General features: G+C 45.5%; 1 protein-coding gene across 1 annotated transcript; it reads right to left on the bottom strand.

Moving 5' to 3' along the window:
* Window positions 1-1,992: 1,992 nt before the first annotated feature.
* LOC100597887 (NADH-cytochrome b5 reductase 1) lies at window positions 1,993-7,701 on the bottom strand. The gene is made up of 9 exons (XM_003264571.4): window positions 7,609-7,701; window positions 7,149-7,298; window positions 6,928-7,000; window positions 6,288-6,394; window positions 5,781-5,910; window positions 5,018-5,101; window positions 4,049-4,134; window positions 3,181-3,280; window positions 1,993-2,814 (listed from the first exon to the last, which is right to left on the bottom strand). Exons 1-9 carry the CDS (start codon window positions 7,621-7,623, stop codon window positions 2,642-2,644), a joined length of 918 nt encoding a protein of 305 aa, XP_003264619.1. The 5' UTR covers window positions 7,624-7,701; the 3' UTR covers window positions 1,993-2,641.
* Between the last annotated feature and the right edge of the window lie 13,236 nt (window positions 7,702-20,937).

Here is a 20,937-nt window from a genome sequence, read left to right as displayed (position 1 = left end):
CTCCAGGCTGTTGCACATGCTGATCCTTCTGTTGGACTGCCCTTCTCATTGTCTGCTGCAAGATGCCAGCAGTTTACAATGCCCACTTCTAGGTTTGACTTTGGCCTCAGACAATTCTAAATTCACATTTAGGCTCTGCCAGCCACTGACCAGCTGTATGACCTTTGGTAAATTATTAATCTTCAGCTCACATGATTATCATAAGGATTAAATTATGTGATGTAGATCAAGTACTTAGCACAGTACCTGGTACATGGCTGTTAACTCGAAACTATTTTTGTTTGTATTTTTAGGGACAGGCTCTCACTCTGTCGCCTAGGCTGGAGTACAGTGGTGTGATCATAAGATCATAGCTCACTGCAGCCTCGAACTCCTGGGCTTCACGGTATCTTCTCACCTCAGCCTCCCAAGTAGCTGGGCTACAGATTCGTGCCACCATGCCCAGTTAATTTTTTATTTTTGTGGAGATAGGGTCTCACTATGTTGCCCAGGCTGTCAAAAATGTTACCTCTCTTTCCCCCCTTGCTCTGTTTCTGAATCTTTCTCAACCTCTTCCCAGCTGCACTTTGTATGTACCTCTGCTATGGTATTAGTCACACCGTGTTATAATTATTTGTCACTTGTTGGCTGGGCGCAGTGGCTCACACCTGTAATCCCAACACTTTGGGAGGCTGAGGTGGGCGGATCACGAGGTCAGGAGATCGAGACCATCCTGGCTAACACGGTGAAACCCCATCTCTACTAAAAATACAAAAAGTTAGCCAGGCATGGTGGCAGGCGCCTGTAGTCCCAGCTACTTGGGAGGCTGAGGCAGCAGAATGGTGTGAACCCAGGAGGCAGAGCTTGCAGTGAGCCGAGATTGTGCCACTGCACTCCAGCCTGGGCGATGGAGCAAGACTCCGTCTCAAAAAAAAAAAAAATTATTTGTCACTTGTCTGTCTTAGACTGTGAGTTCTTTGGGGGTCTAAGACCAGTGTTGGTCACACTTGTATCCTCAGGGCCTCGCACAGTGCTTGGCACATGCCAGATCCTTAATAAACGTTTGTATGTTGAGTGGATGAGGCAAAAACCCATACAAGACAAGGAATGGTGATCTTCCACGCAGGAAATTCTCTTTACAAGACTGCTTCACTGTCTGAGCCCAACATTCCTAAGCAAGATTTTCCTTCCTGGAGGTGAGGTGGCTGAGACTGTGTTACAGAGCCCAGTGCCATACACATATTAGCTGATCAAGAAATGTTGGATGGAACACCACCAACAGAATTTACTGAAGGTTCTGCCCTAGGGAGGAGTGAATTCTGAGGGTCCCACAAACCTTTTTCCCAGAAGCCCCAGAAACAGCAATAGACAGTTGCTGAAAAGCAGAAAAGCAATGTCGACCTTCATTCTGAGTCCACCACATTGTTTTGTTGCAATGAGAGTAACAAGGAAGAATCTGGAGAGGCTGCCCTAGTCCTACCCTGGGAAAGGGAGTAGATTGGGTCATGCTCCATAGCAGAGGAGAAGGGCACTCAGGACAGATGAGCCTGAGGGAGGCCAACTCTATCCGGGCATCAACAATTCTGGCCAGGGCTGGTGATGTCAGGTTACTTTTTAAGGAAGAAGGCTTCCCTTCCAAACAGAAAGACAACACTTTGATTTGTGTGCCAGGTTCCCTGAAGGATAAATATGGTGAAGGATAGACCAAGAGAAGAAAGAAGGGGAAGAGTGGCATATCAAGGGAACACTGTGAGGGGCAGCTGGGCTCAAAAATGTCCCCTCTAATGTGTGTTCTCCTTCCCCCACCTTGAGAGCCTCCAGGGAGAAGCAGAGCTCTGGCTCTGCTGAGACAGCTGCTGAGACGATCACTGAGTCTGCTGGCAGCTCACATTTCAGCACATGGTACAAATTCTCAAAGGTTCTTTGGAACGCCTGGGAGAGTTCTATGGTGGCAAATCCTTCCTCCCTAGGTCCTCGGGGATTTGGAAACAAGGACCCCAGACACAACAACCCTTTCAATACCACACAGGGGCCTCAGCCCCATTTATTTGCACAGCCAGGGGTTCCTGCCACAAACAGCAGTTTTCGATTATCAGTAGCTGTTTCCCTCTAGCCTGGGCAGGGGCTGAGAGAGACGCACACAGAAATATGGTATTTCAGACTTCTTTGAGATCTGAAGAAACCATTTCCTCCTTTCTTGCCATCTCCATAAGACCACCTCTGGAAGTATGCTCAACTTATACTCACAGGCACAGATGTACTCATAGGTTAAACAGTGAAGGTTAAGTAAAACCCATTGCACAGACTGTTCCTTTCATCACAGACACAAAGAAGGTGAGAGTAAGATGCTATCAAGGAACTAGCCAATCTTGGACCAAGCGTACATGCTCCCTTCTTTCTTACTCCATGGAAGAGACTGCTCCATGGGCCTCTGCTGGACCTGTTGCCACAGGGAGATTTAGGAGGCCTTCCAAGGAGTGACTCAGCCTTGGCCCTCTTCCATGGCTACAGGAATATTGTTCCTGCAGGTACTATCCAGATTTCAGCTCTAGATGTAACTGAAAAAAGCTGAAACTCTCAGGAAAGGAATCTAAGGCTTATAGTACTTGAGTACTGATGGGGAACAATTGCAGCAAACAGCACCAGGGAAGCTGGAGGATGCTCAGTAGGTGAATCGCATCTTTTGCGAGTAGCCCAATTTGTCCAAGTTGGGATGGCAGGCCAGCTGCACCATTGGGGGTGGCCCACAAAGCAGTACCAGCACATCATCCCCTGGAGCAGGCAGGTGTTCCCGGATCATGTCAGCAGTCACAAAGCCCTTGCTGTAGGCCCAATCTGAAGTATGGGGAGAAGAAAGTACTTAATACTCTAAATACATGCTGGCAAGGGGGTGTGGTGCTATCAGACTGGGGAGGGTCCTGAAAGGCTCTGGAGAAAGTGTCAAGTGGTAGCGGCAGCTGGGAATGGGTATACTCAGCCTGCCTCAAGCTGAGCCTTAGCAGCACAGCCATCCCTGTCACCCACCTGGTAAACAGGAACCCAAAGGAAAGGGACCAGGAGATCACTGTGTCTGTGCACTCAGACTTCCGAGTTGGCAGTGTGAGGCAAGGTTGATTTCAACGAAGCCAGAACTCACAAAGGGGCAAGGCTTTGATTTGGATGATGAGGGGATAGTGGGATGTCCAGAAATGGGAAGGATACCTTTTGGGGGATGATCCAGAGTGAACCAGAGCTTAAAGCGATTGGGATAGCGGGCCTGCAGTTCCTCCAAGTCCTCCCGCAAGATGATATCCTTTTCTGTCTGAAATGCAAAGGGGAAGCAAAGTCTTTAGGAGTCTTCTCAGGCCCACATAAAAAGTTTTCTGCTATACAACTTTCCAACTAAGAAAAAGAATGTTAAGGGAAAGCAAAAGTTCTAGGAAATAAGACTTGCAGTGCTTTTAGGGAGTTAGGATGAGGAGAAGAGGGGAACAGCCTTTATCTACACATTATGAGGAACAAAGATGAATATTTAACCAAGAAGATCTAAGTTTCTGTGCTCCAGACTAGATGCCTTAAAAGTTTTCTTCTTTCAGGCCGGGCGCGGTGGCTCACGCTTGTAATCCCAGCACTTTGGGAGGCCGAGGCGGGCGAATCACGAGGTCAGGAGATTGAGACCACGGTGAAACCCCGTCTCTACTAAAAATATAAAAAATTAGCCGGGCGTGGTGGCGGGCGCCTGTAGTCCCAGCTACTCGGAGAGGCTGAGGCAGGAGAATGGCGTGAACCCGGGAGGCGGAGCTTGCAGTGAGCCGAGATTGCGCCACTGCACTCCAGCCTGGGTGACAGAGCGAGACTCTGTCTCAAAAAAAAAAAAGTTTTCTTCTTTCCTTGGGGGCCAGGGAAGGAATTTGATTCACTGCTCTGTCCTTTCTCCTCCTTATTGAAAGAGGACCCTGTGCCTTACAGAGGGGACCTCGGGCAGAGGCTAAAACAGGGCACTGGGCCAGTTCTGCCCATCCATACCATGTCTCTCAGCCCTACCCACACAACAACTTTGAAGTCTTAGGGTGGAGGAAAACAAACCAACCTGGTTGGCAAAAAGCAGAAAGCACTGGGTTGGATCTTCAGGGACTTTCAGGATGGCCCGGATCAGCTGTAGCATTGGGGTGATTCCTGCATGAAGATACCCCACAGTGAAATGTACTGGCCACACTCTCTGCCCTGTCCTGGCTCCTTAGCTGACCAGCCCTTTCATCTTCATTCTGCTCATTCACCGCTCCACTCCATTTTCCTTTAGGATTCTCATCCTCTAAACTCTTCCTGCATATTCTCCAACATCTGTATTTCCGGGCACCCTTCAAATTCATGTAAGTTCATATTGTAGAAATCTTTCTTAGGAACTAATCTAAGACTCTTCCGAAAGTCCTTTGGAGGCTAGGACTCCAATGTCACAGATGACTACAAGTACCTCCGGATTCAATGATGAGGGTTCTAGAACACTGTATTTGCAGAGGTTAAGTGCATGTACTTAGGCATTAGGCAGAGCCAAATACTAATTTTGCTCCAGACCATTACCAGTGAAATAACCCTGTGGAAATCATTTAGCCTCTCTGGACCTCCATTGTCTCTCTGTAAAAGGAAAAGGCTAGTACCTACTTCATAGATACCTATATATGTGTCTAATTTATGTGTCTAATATATAGTAGTGTATTAGACTACACAGTGTCTAATACATAGGAGTGTCCAGTGTTAATTTTCTTTCTTCCTAGCTGGTCATTCCTAGCTGCTTCTCTCTTCTCTCACCTGAAAACTATTAGATCCATTCAATATGAGGAAAGCCCATTTAATTTGTTTCTCTAATTCCATCAATTAAAATATTTTTTTGGTATCTACCTGCTTATGATTTTGTTTTTCAGATACTAGGGAGTTCTAAGCATTGCTGGAAATCCCCTGATGAACGGCTTGGCTATGATTACCAATCTTCAGAGGGTCACCTAGGAATTTGCATGGCAACAGTCAACAATGGTGGGAGAGAAAGGCCCTCAGTGTAATGCACCTGTCCCGCCGGCAATCATTCCCAGTTTCTTCGCCACTCGGGGTTCTGGTGGAGATTTCTTGTTGGGCTGAATGTTAAAATGCCCTGAGAAGTGAGGTGAAGAGAGCAGTGGAAAAATAAAGTCAATACAGCGAACTTAGAAAACAAATGCAGAGTTGAAAATATGCCCGAGGCCAGTTGAGCAGCTGCTATGACATCTGATCCTGGAGCTTTGGTGGAAGCTTGAGGTGAGCCAGCCCTGACAATAATATATTTGAGGGACAATGGGGCCAGGGCTATCTGTGAGTCAGTTCAGGGCCACACAGCGTATCAGCTGCTTCTGGCAAAGTGTCACTCCCTGGTGAAGGAGACAGGCACGGAGCCAGGTGTGAATCTATTTTCCCAAGTGGCACACAGCAACTCCAGGGACTTGCTAATGCACCCAGCTGTTCCCATGAGAAGGGCTGCAAGCTATCTCTGGCTTGCTCCACAGCTCACCCAGGGGGGCAAATTTTTGAAGGAGGGGAAGAGGGGCACATGTTTGCTTTAGTAATCTCCACAGCTGCCATGGCTAGGGAATTCAAGTGGAGGAGGAACTGCTTTCTGTGGCAAATGGGGCTGAGAAACATGCCTTTCTATTGTATCAGTACTATGTTTAGAAGGAAGGGCGGCCCTGGCCCTTAAAGACGTGCATACACATGTGTACACACAGCCATACTGTGCCAAGAGGACTATGGGAACTGATAAAGTGGGAGACAGGCTCAAGGAGAAGACAGGTCATTACCTTTTCCAGTGTAAGTGAGCAACCCGCTTGGCCCCCGAAACTCCACCACATCCCCAACCTTCAGGCTATCCAGGTACTGAGACATCTTCCCTCCCTCAGGAAATTTGGGGTGCACACCCTTCAGGTAGACCTTATAAGACAGAGAGAAAAATACCTTATTTGGAATGTCACTGGTTTCTGAGCCCCATGTTGACTAAACCTCCCTGAGGCTGGGGCAGGGATCAGATATGTGCTATCTTTTCCCCATCTACATACTTTCTTTTTTTTTTTTGAGTCAGAGTTTGGTCTTGCTGCCCAGGCTGGAGTGCAGTGGTGCAATCTCGGCTCACTGCAACCTCTGCTTCCTGGGTGCAAGTAAGTCTCCTGCCTCAGTCTCCTGAGTAGCTCGTACTTTCTTCATATCCACAGAGTACATACCATTTCTTGCTATCAGGCAAATCTTAGAAATTTCCACAAATCCCAGAAAGAATGGGTAAGCAGCCCCTGGGTCCCTTCCTAGCCCCTTACCTTGATGACAAGATCCACGTAGCCTTGATCCTCATCACTGGTGACAGGAGTGTATGGCCTGATGACCAGGCTGCCATCAATTCGGGTGGAGAGGTAGATATGTTTGCCTGGGGACCATGCAGAGAGCTACATAAGGGTTGTCTGTGATGTGCTGCATCCCTCAAAATACTCAAAGAGATTTGAGAGAACAAGATGTCTTGCTTCCTGCTGTGGTCCCAAGGAACTACCAGGCAGGGAAGATTTGCCCCGTTGAGCCCTCAGTTGGATCTCTTATAAGCGCCCAGTTGAGGAAACGCTTATTTCCAGCGTTTCCTGCCAGTTACTGCCAGGACCTTGACAGATGAGCCAAAGGGTCTGGGCAATGGGAAAAAGTTAGTAGTGCTTGCTCAGAGGGAGTAATTAGCAAATCCTGCAGGGAAGAGGCAAGACTGTTGAGTGTTAAAGCTGGATGGGGGTCATGGAAGCCACACCCTAGAGGGGCCCAGTGGCATCTCACAGCTTGGAGGATGCAGAGCCAAGTGGGGGAAGGGGAATGGTGTGTGGAGCAAACCGGTTGAAGCAGCATGCTTCATGAGACCCCAGGAGGGGCGTCACCTTCTGAGGATACCAGGGAAAGGAGCCCATTCCACACTTTCCTTACCCACAGGCAGCCCCAGAGTGTGGTGGGCGGTGGGCAGGGCAAAGCGGAACCTCTTGGTGTTGTGGCTCACAGTCTGGAGGGTGGAGGACACAAGTGTTTCACCAAGCGCGCCTGGCGCTGCCACGTCCCTTGGACATCCCATCCACCATGGGTGCTGTACCCTCCATGCCAGGAGCACTCTGGTCCCCTCCTGCACCCTGGCCCTTTCTTCCCCAACTTACCGTCTTGTCTAGCAGTCGTAGCAGGTACTTTTCACTGGGGTCCAGGAGAGTGACCTGAGGCCGGCGGGACCTCCGAACCAAGTAGGAGCCCACAGCCAGGCCGAGCAGAGTGACCAGCCCCACCCCCAGGGAGGCCAGCAGGACGGGGCTCTGTGGGTAGAGGAGGCAGCGTGACCGCCAGGCTGGGTAAGAGCCCGGGGCTTGGGTGGTGATCGTCCCAGGGGTGGCGATCGTCCCAGGGGTGGCGATCCCGAGCTCCAGCGCGGAGGCATGCCAAGGACAGAGGGGTAACCCGGCGGGGTCCCGAGCCCGGATGTGCGGGATCGGGACCCCAGCATCCACGTTGGGCCCAGAGCCCTGCGGGGCGGGGTCGGCAGCGACAGCCCCTGGTCCGGAGCTGAGTGGCCAGAACCAGATGGGGAGGGGTCCCCCAATGGAGGATACTGAACGAGGGTCTTACCGGCTGGATCCCCATGACGGAGCGCCTTTGCCTCCACCGCCTGACAAGCCGACAGATCCCACAATGCGCCGCGGGGCGGGTCGGAGGGCGGGGCAGGCCAGAGGCGGGGCCTGGCAGGAGGCGGGACCTCGCGGTTGGGAGGGCAGGAGGCGGGGCCTGGCGGGGGGTGTCTGTCGGGGGCGGGGCCTAGCAGGAGGCGTCGGCGGCAGGGCCTTTTGGAGGCGGGGCCCGGCAGAGGCGGGGCTGGGCCCCTCTGCGCACCACCCTTTCCTTTCGCTGCTCGGTGGCTCAGGGTCTTGGTGCTTATTAAAGTTTTTTTTTTTTTTTTTTTTTTTTTTTGAGTGGGAGCCTCGCTCTGTCGCCCAGACTGGAGTGCAGTGGCGCGATCTCCGTTACTGCAACCTCCGCCTCCCGGGTTCAAGTGGTTCTTCTGCCCCCGCCCCCCGAGTATCTGGGACTACTGGCGTGCGCCACCACGCCCGGCTAATTTTTTTTTTTTGTATTTTTGGTACAGACTGGGTTTCACCGTGTTGGTTAGGGTGGTCTCGAGCTCCAGGGCTCAAATAAGCTACCCGCTTCGGCCTCCCAACGTGTTGAGATTACAGGCGTGAACCATCGCGCCAGGCCCCAAGATCTTTTAAGACCGCGGCTCCAGCCTCTCCTCCCTGCCACTTCGACCCGCTTATATCCGAACTGGATGGGCGTTCTGCCTAAGGTAGAACCATGCTAAATTGGGGGATTGGAAATCTCTCGAGTCTGCGGGTGCTGAGCGGAGAGTGTTAACGATGAACCAGAGACAGGCTGAAAGTAGAGCAGAAGGGCCTGAAGTTAATCATTGTGCAGTCAACCTTAGTTTTTCAACCGGCTGAATTGCAGCAAGAGAATGGAACAGCCCAGAGGAGTCTCTTACAGGAGTGAACAGTGGCATGGCAACTTCATTTCCTTTTGACAAAAGACTGATTTTGTTTACAGCGCCAAGCCGTCAGCCTATCAGGATCATTCAGGAGCTTCCTTTGGTTCCAAAGACCAAGGTTCACATCCTGATTTGGGTTCTTGTGCCCTTAGAGTCAAAGAAATGGGCTTTGGAGGCAGAGTGTACAGAATAAGAATCTTGCCTCTAGCACTTATTGGCTCTGTGACCTTAGATAGCTTACTCAACCTGAGTTTCTTCATCTACAGATGGATATACAGATGGATATCTACAGATGGATATATATTATTATCTACAGATAGATTGTATCTAGTTCATAGCCTTGGCGTGAGGCTTCAATGAGATATGCTAACGTGCTTAGTGTAGTGCCTGTCATAAAGCAAAATATTCAACAGATGACAGCTACTATTATAATTTAAAAGACAGCACAGAGGGTCAGCTAGGGTTTTAGGAATGAGCTCTGCCTGGGGCACAAGCATGGGACAGGAGGAGGCAGGAAAAAACATCAGGAGCCGCTGGAGCTACAGATTTCCCAAGATGACCATTCTTTCTCATACATGAGTTTCTCAACTAGAATGACATTTGCTCTTTGATGTACAGTGATGGATGAGATCTCTGCAGATGTCGGTGTCAACATCTTAAACTAATACCATCAGGGCAGCAGGGACATTTGAGCCTCCAGTTTTCAGTTGTATTTGGTGAACTCTGTGAATGATCCAAGAGATACTTAGTTTTCCTTTTCCTCTCCACTGGCTGAAAATGTTCCTAAGACCCCAGTACATGTTCCTCTGAATTTCTGAAGCAGCCTGCACACTGACTTGAGGGAAGTGAGTGCACCAGGGCATGGTGATGTGCCAATCCATGCAGAGAGGGTTGAAAAGGGGAAGGAAGGGACCCTTCCTCTTTTCTGTTCCGAGAGAATGAGGTGATTATGTTCCGGTGCTTCTGACACCCCCACTGCTGGCTTGGTTAAGAAGCCACACTACTGATCCTTGCCACTGCTCCACTCTGGCTAAAGAGGTTCTAGGCCTTCCTCCCTCTAGTGAATAGATGTGGCAAGAGAGGGGGAGGTATGAAACCAAAGGAGAGCGTAACTACAACTCGGGCTTCTCTCAGTGATTGCATTTTCTGAACCCTAAAGTGGCGCATTCTAACAAGTATGAGTGTATCACTGGGAACCACAGGACAGAATGGTTGGGTGTGGGCTTATCCTGGAAACTAAGTGTTGGACTCAGTAATTGTGGGAAGGCTCTTTTGCCCCTGAAAATGAATGCTGCAGGAGTGGTGGGAAGGGGCTGATGGCCTGGCAGGTCTTCCTGTCTCAGATTCTGTGGTGAATTGAACTCCACTCCACCATGACTCATGGTAATCTTACATTACTCCTTGTTTGGAGGAAAAGATAGGCATTTCTGAATTTTTATTTAACCCAATCTTTTAAGTTTAGGATTTCCTCCTGGGTATACAATAAAGAATAGAACAGGCTGGGTTCACGCCTGTAATCTCATCACTTTGGGAGGCTGGGGCAGATGGATCACTTGAGCCCAGGAGTTTGAGACCAGCCTGGGTAACATGGCAAAATCCTGTCTTTACAAAAATACAAAAATTAGCCGAGTGCGATGGCGCTGGCCTGTAGTCCTAGATACTAAGGAGGCTGAGGTGCAGGGATTGCTTGAGCCTGGGAGATCAATGCTGCAGTGAGCCATGATTGCGCCACTGCACTCCAGCCTGGGCAATAGAGCAAGACCCTATTTCAAAAAAAAAAAAAAGAATATAATGTAGTGTGAGGCAGAAGTAGAATTTCAAACCTGTGTTTTATAATTCTGAATTAGGATGTAAAACACAGTGGCCCTTTTTAGATAAGATACCCAGAAAGAAGCTTGGAGGAAGACTTGCTCATACAGAGGAGATGGCATGGAGGAATCAGACTAGGAGATGTAATAATGACAAAAAAATTAACATTTATTGAACATGTGCAATATAGCAAGAACTAGGTAAATTGCTTTTCACATATTCTGACAACATCCATTTAATCCTGACAACAACTGTGAGATAGATATTATCATTACTAGTCTCATTTTATGGAGTGGGGGGAAACTGAAGTTTAGGACAAGTAAGTCACTTGCCCAAGATCACCTACTAAATGGCAAACTCAGACTGCATACCAGGCAGCTGGATGTTGAAAACTAACAACCTTACACCCTTTTTGAACTTTTTTTTTTTTTTCTGAGACGGAGTCTCGCTCTGTCACCCAGGCTGGAGTGCAGTGGCGCAATCTCGGCTCACTGCAACCTCTGCCTCCCAGGTTCAAGCGATTCTCCTGCCTCAGCCTCCTGAGAGCTGGGATTATAGGCACGTGCCACCATGCCCAGCTAATTTTTGTACTTTTAGTAGAGATGAGCTTTCACCATGTTGGCCAGGCTGGTCTCAAACTCCTAACTTCGTGATCCGCCTGCCTTGGCCTCCCAAAGTGCTGGGATTACAGGCATAAGCCACTGTGCCTGGCTGAATTTTTTAGTATGGAAACTATCAAACATGTACAAAAGTAGACAGAACAGTATAATAAAGCCCCACGTACCCATCACCCTCTTCAACAATTATTAAATCATGGCCAGCTTTCTTTCATTTCTTCCCCAGTCCGTTCCTTCCTCCAGTATTATTTTTAAGCAAATCCCATACTTTATATAACTTTGTCCTTAACTATTTTAGTGTGTATCTTTAAAAGACAGGGACTTAAAAATAACCATAATACCATTATCACATGTAAAAATAATTAACAATAATCATTTAGTTTCATCAGATAGCTAGTCAGTGTTCAAAGTTCCAGCTGTCTCTTTTTTTTTTTTTTTTTTTTTTGAGATGCAGTCTCACTCTGTCAACCAGGCTGCAGTGCAGTGGCACAATCTTGGCTCACTACCAGCTCCACCTCCCAGGTTCACACCATTCTCCTGCCTCAGCCTCCCGAGTAGCTGGGACTACAGGCGCCCACCACCACGCCTGGCTAATTTTTTGTATTGTTAGTAGAGACGGGGTTTCACTGTTTTAGCCAGGATGGTCTCAATCTCCTGACCTCGTGATCCATCCTCCTCAGCCTCCCAAAGTGCTGGGATTACAGGCATGAGCCACTGCGCCCGGCCTTTTTTTTTTTTTTTTTTTTTTTTTTTTTTTGAGATGAAGTCTCACTGTGTCACCCAGGCTGGAGTGCAGTGGTGCGATCTCAGGTCACTGCAACCTCTGCCTCCCGGGTTCAAAAGATTCTCCTGCCTCAGCCTCCTGAGTAGCTGGGATTATAGGCGCCTTCTACAGTGCCCGCCATGGCGCCTGGCTAATTTTTGTATTTTTAGTAAAGACGAGGTTTCACCATCTTGGCCAGGCTGGTCTTGAACTCCTGACCTTGTGATCCACCCGCCTCCGCCTCCCAAAGTGCTGGAATTACAGGCATGAGCCACTGCGCCTAGCCCCAGCTGTCTCATTTTAAATTTGTAATTGTCATACATTAAAATAGACTCTTGGGTATGCAGTTCTGTGAATTCTAGAACATATATAGATTTGTGTCACCACTATAATCAGGATATAGACTAGTTTGATCACCCCGCAAAACTCCCATATGCTATCCCTTTATGGCCACATCCTCCCCTTACCTTTAACTCCTGGTTATCGCTGATGTGTTCCCTGTCAATACACTTTTGCCTCTTTATGAATGTCACATAAATAAAGTCTATACAATATGTAAGCTTTTGAGTGGATTTCTTTCACTCAGCATAGTTTGAGATTCATCCAAGTTATCATGTGTATTTATGGTTCATTCTTTTTATTGCTAGTAGTATTCTGTTGTATGGCTGTATCATAGTTTGTTTATCCATTCATCAGCTGAAGGACATTTGAGTTATTTCTAATTTTTGGTGATGATCAAAATTGCTTTAAACATTCATGTGCAGATTTCCATGTGAACCTAGTTTTTATTTCTCTGAAATATCCACAGGTATGATTTCTGGATCACATGGAAGGTGTATATTTAACTTTATAAAAAGCTGCCAAACTGTTTTTCAAGGTGATTATACCATTTCGTCTTCCCACTAGCAATGGATGAGAATTCCAATTGCTGCAACTTGGTATTGACAGCACTTTTGATTTTGGCCATTCTAATAGGCATGAAGAGGTATCTCATTGTGATTTTACTTTTTTTTTTGTTTTTTTGAGATAGAGTCTCCTCTGTCACCCAGGCTGGAGTGCAGTGGTATGATCACAGCTCACTGCAGCCTCAACCTCCCAGGCTCCAGCAGTTCTCCTACCTGAACCTCCCTGAGTAGCTGAGACCACAGGCATGTGCCACCACTCCTGGCTAATTTTTTAAAAAATTTTTGTAAATACGAGCTTTCACTTTACTGCCCAGGCTGGTCTTGAACTCCTGGGCTCAAGTGATCCTCCCGCCTTGGCCTCCTAGTGTGTTGGGATTACAGACATGAGCCACCATGCTATCCTCATTATGATTTTAATTTGCATTTATCTAATGGTTGATGATAATAAACATGTTCTTATTTGCCATCTATATATTATCTTTGGTGAAGTGTCTGTTCAAGTATTTTGCCCAGTTTTAATTGGATTGTTTTCTTCCACTTGAGTTGTGAGAGTTCTTTTTCTTTTTTTTCTTGAGATGGAGTTTCGTTCTTGTCACCCAGGCTGGAGTGCAATGGCACAGTCTCAGCTCACTGCAACCTCTGCCTCCAGGGTTCAAGCGAATCTCTGGCCTCAGCCTCCCAAGTAGCTGGAATTACAGGTGCCTGCCACCATGCCCAGCTAATTTTTGTATTTTTAGTAGAGATGGGGTTTCACCATGCTGGCCAGGCTGGTCTCAAACTCCTGACCTGAAGTGATCTGCCCGCTTCGGCCTCCCAAAGTGCCAGGATTATAGACATGAGACGCCACGCCTGGCTGAGAGTTCTTTATATATTCTGAATACAAAACTCCTCGTTGGGTATTGCAAATATTTTATTTCAGCCTGTAGCTTGTCTTTCCATTGTCTTAAAGTGTCTTTTGCACTGAGAAGGTTTTCAGTTTTGTTGAAGTCCAATTTATCAAATTTTTTTTTTTTTTAGATGAAGTCTCTCTCTGTTGCCCAAGCTGGAGTGCAGTGGCATGATCTTGGCTCACTGCAACCTCTGCCTCCTGGGTTCAAGTGATTCTCCTTCCTCAGCCTCCCGAGTAGCTGGGACTACATGCATGTGCCACTATGCCCAGCTAATTTTTGTATTTTTAGTAGAGGCAGGGTTTCACTATGTTGGCCAGGCTGGTCCAATCTATCAATTCTTTAAATGCAGCATGCCTTTGGATGTCACATATGAGAACACTTTGCCTAACCCCAAGTTATAAAGATTTTATCCTATATTTTCTTCTAAAAGTTATAACTTTGTGGTTTACATTTCTATCCATGATCTATTTTAAATTTTATTTTGAATGAAGTATAAGGTTTAGGTTATGCTTTGTTTATTTTTGTATACAGATGTTCTTTTGTTCCAGCTTCTTTTGTAGAAAAGGCTATCCTCTCTCCATTGAGCTGCTTTTGCACCCTCCTCAAAAATCAGTTGGTGTATTTTTGTGGGTCTATTTATGATTTCTGTATTCTGTTATATTGAACTATGTGTCTGTCCCTTCATGAATACCATACTGTCTTGATTCCTGTAGCTTTATAGTGAAGTCTTGAAATTAGATAGTGTGATTCCTCTAACTTTATTCTTCTTTTCCAACATTGTTTTAACTATTCTGGTTCTTTGCCTTTCTATATAAATTGAGATTAGCTTGTCTAATCTCAATTCCAAAAGAATTCTGCTGGGATTTCAATTGGAACTGTGTTAAATCTATACATCAATATGGAAGAGAATGAGATCTTTATTATGTTAAGTTTTCAAATCCATGATTATAATGTTTCCATTTCTTTAGGTCTTTTAAAATTTCTTTCATTAGTATTTAATAATTTTCAACATACACATTCTGTATATGTTTTGTTAGACTTATACTTAAGTTTTGGCACAACATTTAGTTATAAACAATAAGAAACTTGAAGAAAATTGCTGACATTTAGTTATAAACAACAAGAAACTTGAAGAAAATTGCTAGATATAAAATGAAGCTAAAATAGAATGAAGTCCATTTCACCATAATTATTAGATATACATTGATAGTTTAATATGCTAATATCAACAGAAAATACAAAGTACCCAGGAGATAAAAATAACAAAGGAGGTACAGAGCTCTCATGAGAAAATTATCAAATTTCCTTAAATGACATACAAAGAAGCCTTCCCATTTCAGTGGATGGCAACTCCATCCTTCCAGTAGTTTGGAAAAAAACTTTGCAGTTATCCTTACTCCTTTTCTCAATGCTTACAACCAATTTTTGGAAAATTCTTTTGGTTTCGTCTTCAAAATATATTCAACATTTGGCTGTTTTCACCACTTCCATTGCCACCACTCTGGTCTAAACCATCATCTTTTCTTGCCTGGATTCCTGCAGAAGCATCCTCATTGGCCTTGTTTCCAACCTTGTTCCTCTGTAATCTAGTCTCTACATAGTAGGCAGAGTATTACTTTTATAACTTCAGCCAGATCATGCCAAACCCTTCAGTCGAAACCCTGCAATTCTGCTTCTCACTTGTTTATCTTCATTGTCTGTCTCCTGCTTTAGTATGTAAGCTCCATGAGGGTTGCAAACTTGGTCTGTTTACCGATGAACCTCAAGTGGCTAGGATAATGCAAATAATAAAAGAGGCAATTATTTGCTCTAGGAAAAAATTACACACAAAATATAATCACAGATCGCTACTGCTTAATCAAGAGGTCAAACAATTCCCCAGCACAGTGAAACTTCTAGGCTGACTTGCCACATCTCCATAAATCCAGTCGGTAAGGAAACAGTGGGCCCTTTAGCACCCATGACACAGCAGGCAGCATGGGCTTAACAGTTCCCCTTTCCCTGAAAGTTCCAAGAGGGAACTTGGTGAACGGTAGCAATGTTGAGTGGGCCTGGGTGGATGCTGAGCACAAAATGGATCTGTCTCACAGCTGAGAAATGCTACGCTTAGGAAACCCCCAGTCTTATAAGGGGACCACTAGAAAGCCTACCCAATCTTTGCCCCACAGGGAGACATTATTTTTATTTTTCTGGTTAGCAAAGAAATCTCTGGGGAGGGAGAAGTGGGGAGATCTTACTATCCCTTAATATGGCTGGAGAACCATGCCTCTAAATTTCTCCCAGAGGGAGTCACTGTCTTAATAAACAAATCTGCCCTCTGCAAAAGGAAGACACTACCTTTAGCTTCTAAGGCTGTTTGCTGCCCAAACATCCTGGAAAAGATAGTCTGAGATGTACAAATACTTTGGAGAATTGTCCCACAACTACTTGTTCAGCAGTGAATATTTTACAAAAGCATCATAATGTAATCATTGATTTAACTATATTGAAAGAATCGGGCTGGGTGAGGTGGCTTACACCTGTAATCCCAACACTTTGGGAGGCCAAGGCAGGTGGATCACTTGAAGCCAGGTGTTCGAGACCAGCCTGGCCAACATGGTAAAACCTCGTCTCTACTAAAAGTACAAAAATTAACCAGGCGTAGTGGTGGGCGCCCGTAACCCCAGCTACTCGGGAGGCTGAGGCACAAGAATCGCTTGAACCCAGGAGGTGGAGGTTGCAGTGAGCTAAGATTGTGCCACTGCCCTCCAGCCTGGGTGACAGAGTGAAACTCTGTCTAAAAAAAAAAAAAAAAAAAAAAAAAAAGAAAAGAAAGAATAGGAGAAAGATAAATGCATATTTGTTGACTTGGATAAAAGGACATGTCCTAATATGACAAGGAATTGTCTATAAAACAAACATTTTAAAATGGCAGTTTAAGTATGTTATTTAGAAAGATGAACGCAACACTAGAAGAAATAATAGAAAGCCTTATAGTTATGTTTAGCGAACAGAACTAGGGCCAAGGGAGGTGGGGCTGTTTTTCTCTTTCTCTCCCCTTCCTCCCTTCCTGCCTTCCTTCCCTCCTTCCCTCTTTTCTTCCTTCCTTCCTTCCTTCCTTCCCTCCTTCCCTCCTTTCCTTCCTTCTTTCCTTCCCTCCCTTCCTTCCTTCCTTCATTCCTTCCTTCCTTCCTCTTTCTCTCTTCCTTTCTCCCTTCCTTCCTTCCTTCCTTTTTCTTTCCTTTCCTTTCCTTTCCTTTCCTTTCCTTTCCTTTCCTTTCCTTTCCTTTCCTTTTCTTTTTCTGTCTTTCTACAGAGTTTCGCTCTTGTCGCCCAGGCTGGAGTGCAGTGGCGTGATGTTGGCTCACTGCAACCTCCTCCTCCTGGGTTCAAGCGATTCTCCTGTCTCAGCCTCCCGAGTAGCTGGGATTACAGGCACGCCACCACACCTGGCTAATTTTTTATTTTTAGTAGAGATGGGGTTTCTCCATGCTGGTCAGGCTGGTCTCTAACTCCCGACCTCAGGTGATCTGCCTGCCTCGGCCTCCCAAAGTGCTGGGATTACAGGCATGAGCCACCGTGCCCGGCTGGGGCAGTTTTTCATTATAATCCTTTTGTTGCTATTTTTTTTTAATCTCCAGTGATCTGTGATCACGCCTCATTGAACCTGACCGATCAGCAGCCTTTGATCCAGCTGATTATTACCTGCTTTTGAAGCACTGTCTTCACAGCACACTCAATTGGTTTTCCTCCTACCTCTGTATCTACCTTTCCCACTCTCTTTTCTTGGGCCCCCTTCATCTGCTCTACCTCTTAATGTTGAAATGATCCAGGACTCCGTCCTTGCTAATCTCATGGCTTTATATGGTGACAAATCTCAAACTGTGCAACCAGGAAGTCATTAGAAATCTTGACAAGAACAAGTTTGGTTGAGTGGTAGAGGTAAAATCTTGGTTGGAGGGAGTCTGAGAGAGAAGTTCATAGATTTATAAAATATAGTTATAATCCTTTCAAGGACACAGATTATTTTTACACTATAAATCCCAAGTAAAACCTTATATTGACCAAACACAAATCTAAATGTAAAGACTTTACATTCATGAATTCTGTCCCTTATAGATATTTCTCCAGACATGTTTTATGTACCATGACTTATTTGTCGAACTAGTGGTTTTGCCTTTTGTGGTGGAAATAATTTCTTTTGACCCATCTGCTGTTTGAAAAATCTATTCTCTCCTTGCATCATTTGAACACTCTCTGCTTGTAGTACAATTGTTTAAATGTGGTCTCACCCTGTCACGAAAGCTGTTGCTGATTTATCAAAGAGCAGGGCTTCTCAACCTTGGCGCTACTGACATTTTGGGCTGGTCAATTCTTTGTTGTCAAGGGCTGTTCTGCCCATTATAGTTTGCTTAGCAGTATGAACCAAAAGTATCCAAGACAGGTCTCAATCAACTTAGAAAATTTATTTTGCCAAGGTTAGGGATGCACCTGTGACACAGCCTCAGGAGGTCCTGACTACATGTCCCAAGGTGGTCAGAACACAGCTTGGTTTTATACATTTTAGGGAGACATGAGACATCAATCAATACATGTAAGATGTACTTTGGTTTGGTCTGGAAAGGCAGGACAACTTGAAGCAGGAGCTTCCAAGTCATAGGTAGATAGGAGACAAATGGTTGCATTATTTTGAGTCTTTGATCAGCTTTTCACTGAATATGCAATTTACATGTGAGGTGGGGGTAGAGGAATGATCACTTATGCCTTAGTTTGGCTCAATGAATCTGCATTTTTACATAAGCAAGAAGGCAGAGGGAGCCATCAGATGCACATTTGTCTCAGGTGAGCAGGATGAGTTTGAGTTCTTTGTCCCGCACCTGTGAAGAGAAGCTATCAATTTACTTTGCCAAGGTGAAATTCAACAGAACTGTTTTAGGGTAAAGATCCTGAGGCCCACAAGGAATTTCCTTGCAGGCAAATTGTGAGGAAGGTATGTAGCTTTAAAAAACAAAAATCTTCGTAGCTCTCTTCTTTAGGAATAAAATGGGAGGCAGGGCTGGGCGCAGTGGCTCCTGCCTATAATCCCAGCACTTGGGGAGGCTGAGGCGGGTGGATTGCCTGGGGTCAGGGGTTCAGGACCAGCCTGGCCAACATGGTGAAACTCTGTCTCTACTGATAATACAAAAATTAGCTGGGCCTGGTGGCGGGGACCTGTAATCCCAGCTACCTGGGAGGCTGAAACAGGAGAATTGCTTGAACCTGGCGGGCAGAGGTCGCAGTGAGCCGAGATCGTGCCACTGCACTCCAGCCTGGGCAACAAGAGGAAAAACTCTTTTTTTCTCTTCTTTCAAAAAAAAAAAAAAAAAAAAAGGAAGGGAGGCAGGTTTGTCTGACTGACACAGTTCCCAGCTTGACTTTTCCCTTTGGCTTAGTGATTTTGGGGTCCTGAAATTTATTCTCTGTTCACAGCAGCATCCCCAGCTATTGCACTAGATGTCAATGGTATCCTCTAGCTGTGAAAAGAGGACCCTGGGACAATGGAATGCAGGGAGGCTTGGAAGAAGGCATATGTAGGGCGAGGGTAGAGTGGAAGTGGGGAAGCCAACTCAAACACTTCTTTGTGGTCTCATTTTATTTTTGCTTTTGCTCTGTTCTTTTCCACTCTTTGTTGTTTAAAACAGCCCAAGTTTCAGCCTCTGTTTTTCAGCATCTGCTACACTTCTTGCGCATTGTTCTTGCCATGGTAGAGGCTGGGGTGAGGAGCCAATATCTGGAGGGAATTAGTGCCTTCCGTGGGCACAGAAAGAGCCCTGGAAATAACTGAGATTGATTGTTTCTTTCTTTCTTTTTTCTAATTGTTTCTTTAATCTTTGTTTTCCTGCTCACTACCCCTTATTGTGTGCGGTGCTGTGCCTTGATCAGTCTTTGCTAAGGACATGGTCTGAATCAAGTCCAAGTTCTCCATGCCTCTTTGAGCCTTGTAATTTGTCAAAGAATAAAGGGAAAAATGGTATTCCAGAAAGTGAGTAGAGTGTAGGATGGCCAGTAGCAATGAACTGGTAGATGTAGGCAGTGGCTAGATGGTATTCTTGTGAAGAATTAGGAGTTAACCCTTTAAATGGTATTCTTGTGAAGAATTAGGAGTTAACCCTTTAAATGATGATGATACTGATGGTATTAGCTAATATAAACAAGCCCTTAGTACATGCCTGCTACTGTTTTAAGTGTGTTTCATTAATTAAATCATTTAATTTTCACAACCTCATGAGTAGGAGCTATTTTTATTCCTGTATTAGAGATGAGAAAAATGCCCAGAGGGATCCAAAGAACTTGCTCAAGAGGCAGAGCTATGTTTTTTATTCATGCACTCTGCCGTCAAATCCTCATTCTTAAGGCCAATGATATTTACGTACCACATGGTCACTCTAGGAAATGCCAGTGACATTGAACAAGGTTCCTATGGAAGTTGGGGATGCTTTGTTACATTTTTGTTGGTTTTGTTTTGCCTTTAGTAATATCTGTAGTCGCTGGATTGTTTTCAGTGGGGAGATTTCCTCAGGTACTGGGACAAGGTTTCTGACAAGCATGAGAGGTCATCAGGGCTCCTCATGTCTTGATAAGATATCACTGACACCGAGTACTGACCCAGACATTGAACTGCTTCCATCTCTTACCACACCTCATCTCCCTGATACCTTTTCTCCCATGCTTACACAGATTTAACTCAGTGGTCCATCCCTACAGTCATTGCCTTGCATATATTTTTAACTTCTTTGCTTCTCAATTCATTGTATAAGATTGGAAAATCCACAACACAGTTTAAATCCAGTGGTCAATCTTCACTATTTATTCTGAGCCTGCACCTATTTAGCTCACCATGGCTGGGGGAAACACACAACCGTGCTGATTGGTATCATGTTGAATTCATAATCAAGAGCCTTGAGTAGGCCCTTAATGTTGTCTGTAATGCTTCCCTAATCCATTCTCTCTCATACTCTCATAGACAATTTCCCACCTTCTCTGTCCTCTAAGCCTCCCATACCTTTTCTCCATCCTCACTCTCAATTGATAACTTTGCCTCTTTTTTTTTCACTGGGAAATTAAAGTAATCAGAAGAGGACTTCTACAGACTCCCCCCACCGTATCTACCCAGCCACCAGCTTTAGCACCCATATACTCTGCCTTCTCCACCTGTTACCATTAGTTAATTTAAAATCACTCCCTCTGCTCAAGCACTGGATCTCATCTCCCTTCCTCTAATGAAGAACATTGCTATACAATTCTCCTATAAATAAATTACCAGTGATTTATTTATTGGCTTCCTTCCTTCATGGCAATTAAGTTTGCTACATTGATTGACTTTTCCTTTCCCAAAAGATTTCTCTGTGGCAGGTGACACTGCTAGATAGCATTTTACCCATAGTAGAACTTCTTTCAAAATTGAAGTCAGTCC

The sequence above is a fragment of the Nomascus leucogenys genome, chromosome 9 (genome assembly GCF_006542625.1).
Source record: "Nomascus leucogenys isolate Asia chromosome 9, Asia_NLE_v1, whole genome shotgun sequence".
Taxonomy (NCBI): domain Eukaryota; kingdom Metazoa; phylum Chordata; class Mammalia; order Primates; family Hylobatidae; genus Nomascus; species Nomascus leucogenys.
This window is presented reverse-complemented; position numbering and strand designations above follow the sequence as displayed.

Excerpts from the sequence above, each read along its gene's own strand:
- LOC100597887 (XM_003264571.4), bottom strand. Across the intron at positions 6,395-6,927 it reads CACTCTGGGGCTGCCTGTGG|GCAAACATATCTACCTCTCC; the intron begins GTAAGGAAAGTG and ends CATGGTCCCCAG. Across the intron at positions 3,281-4,048 it reads TTCTGCTTTTTGCCAACCAG|ACAGAAAAGGATATCATCTT; the intron begins GTTGGTTTGTTT and ends TTTGCATTTCAG.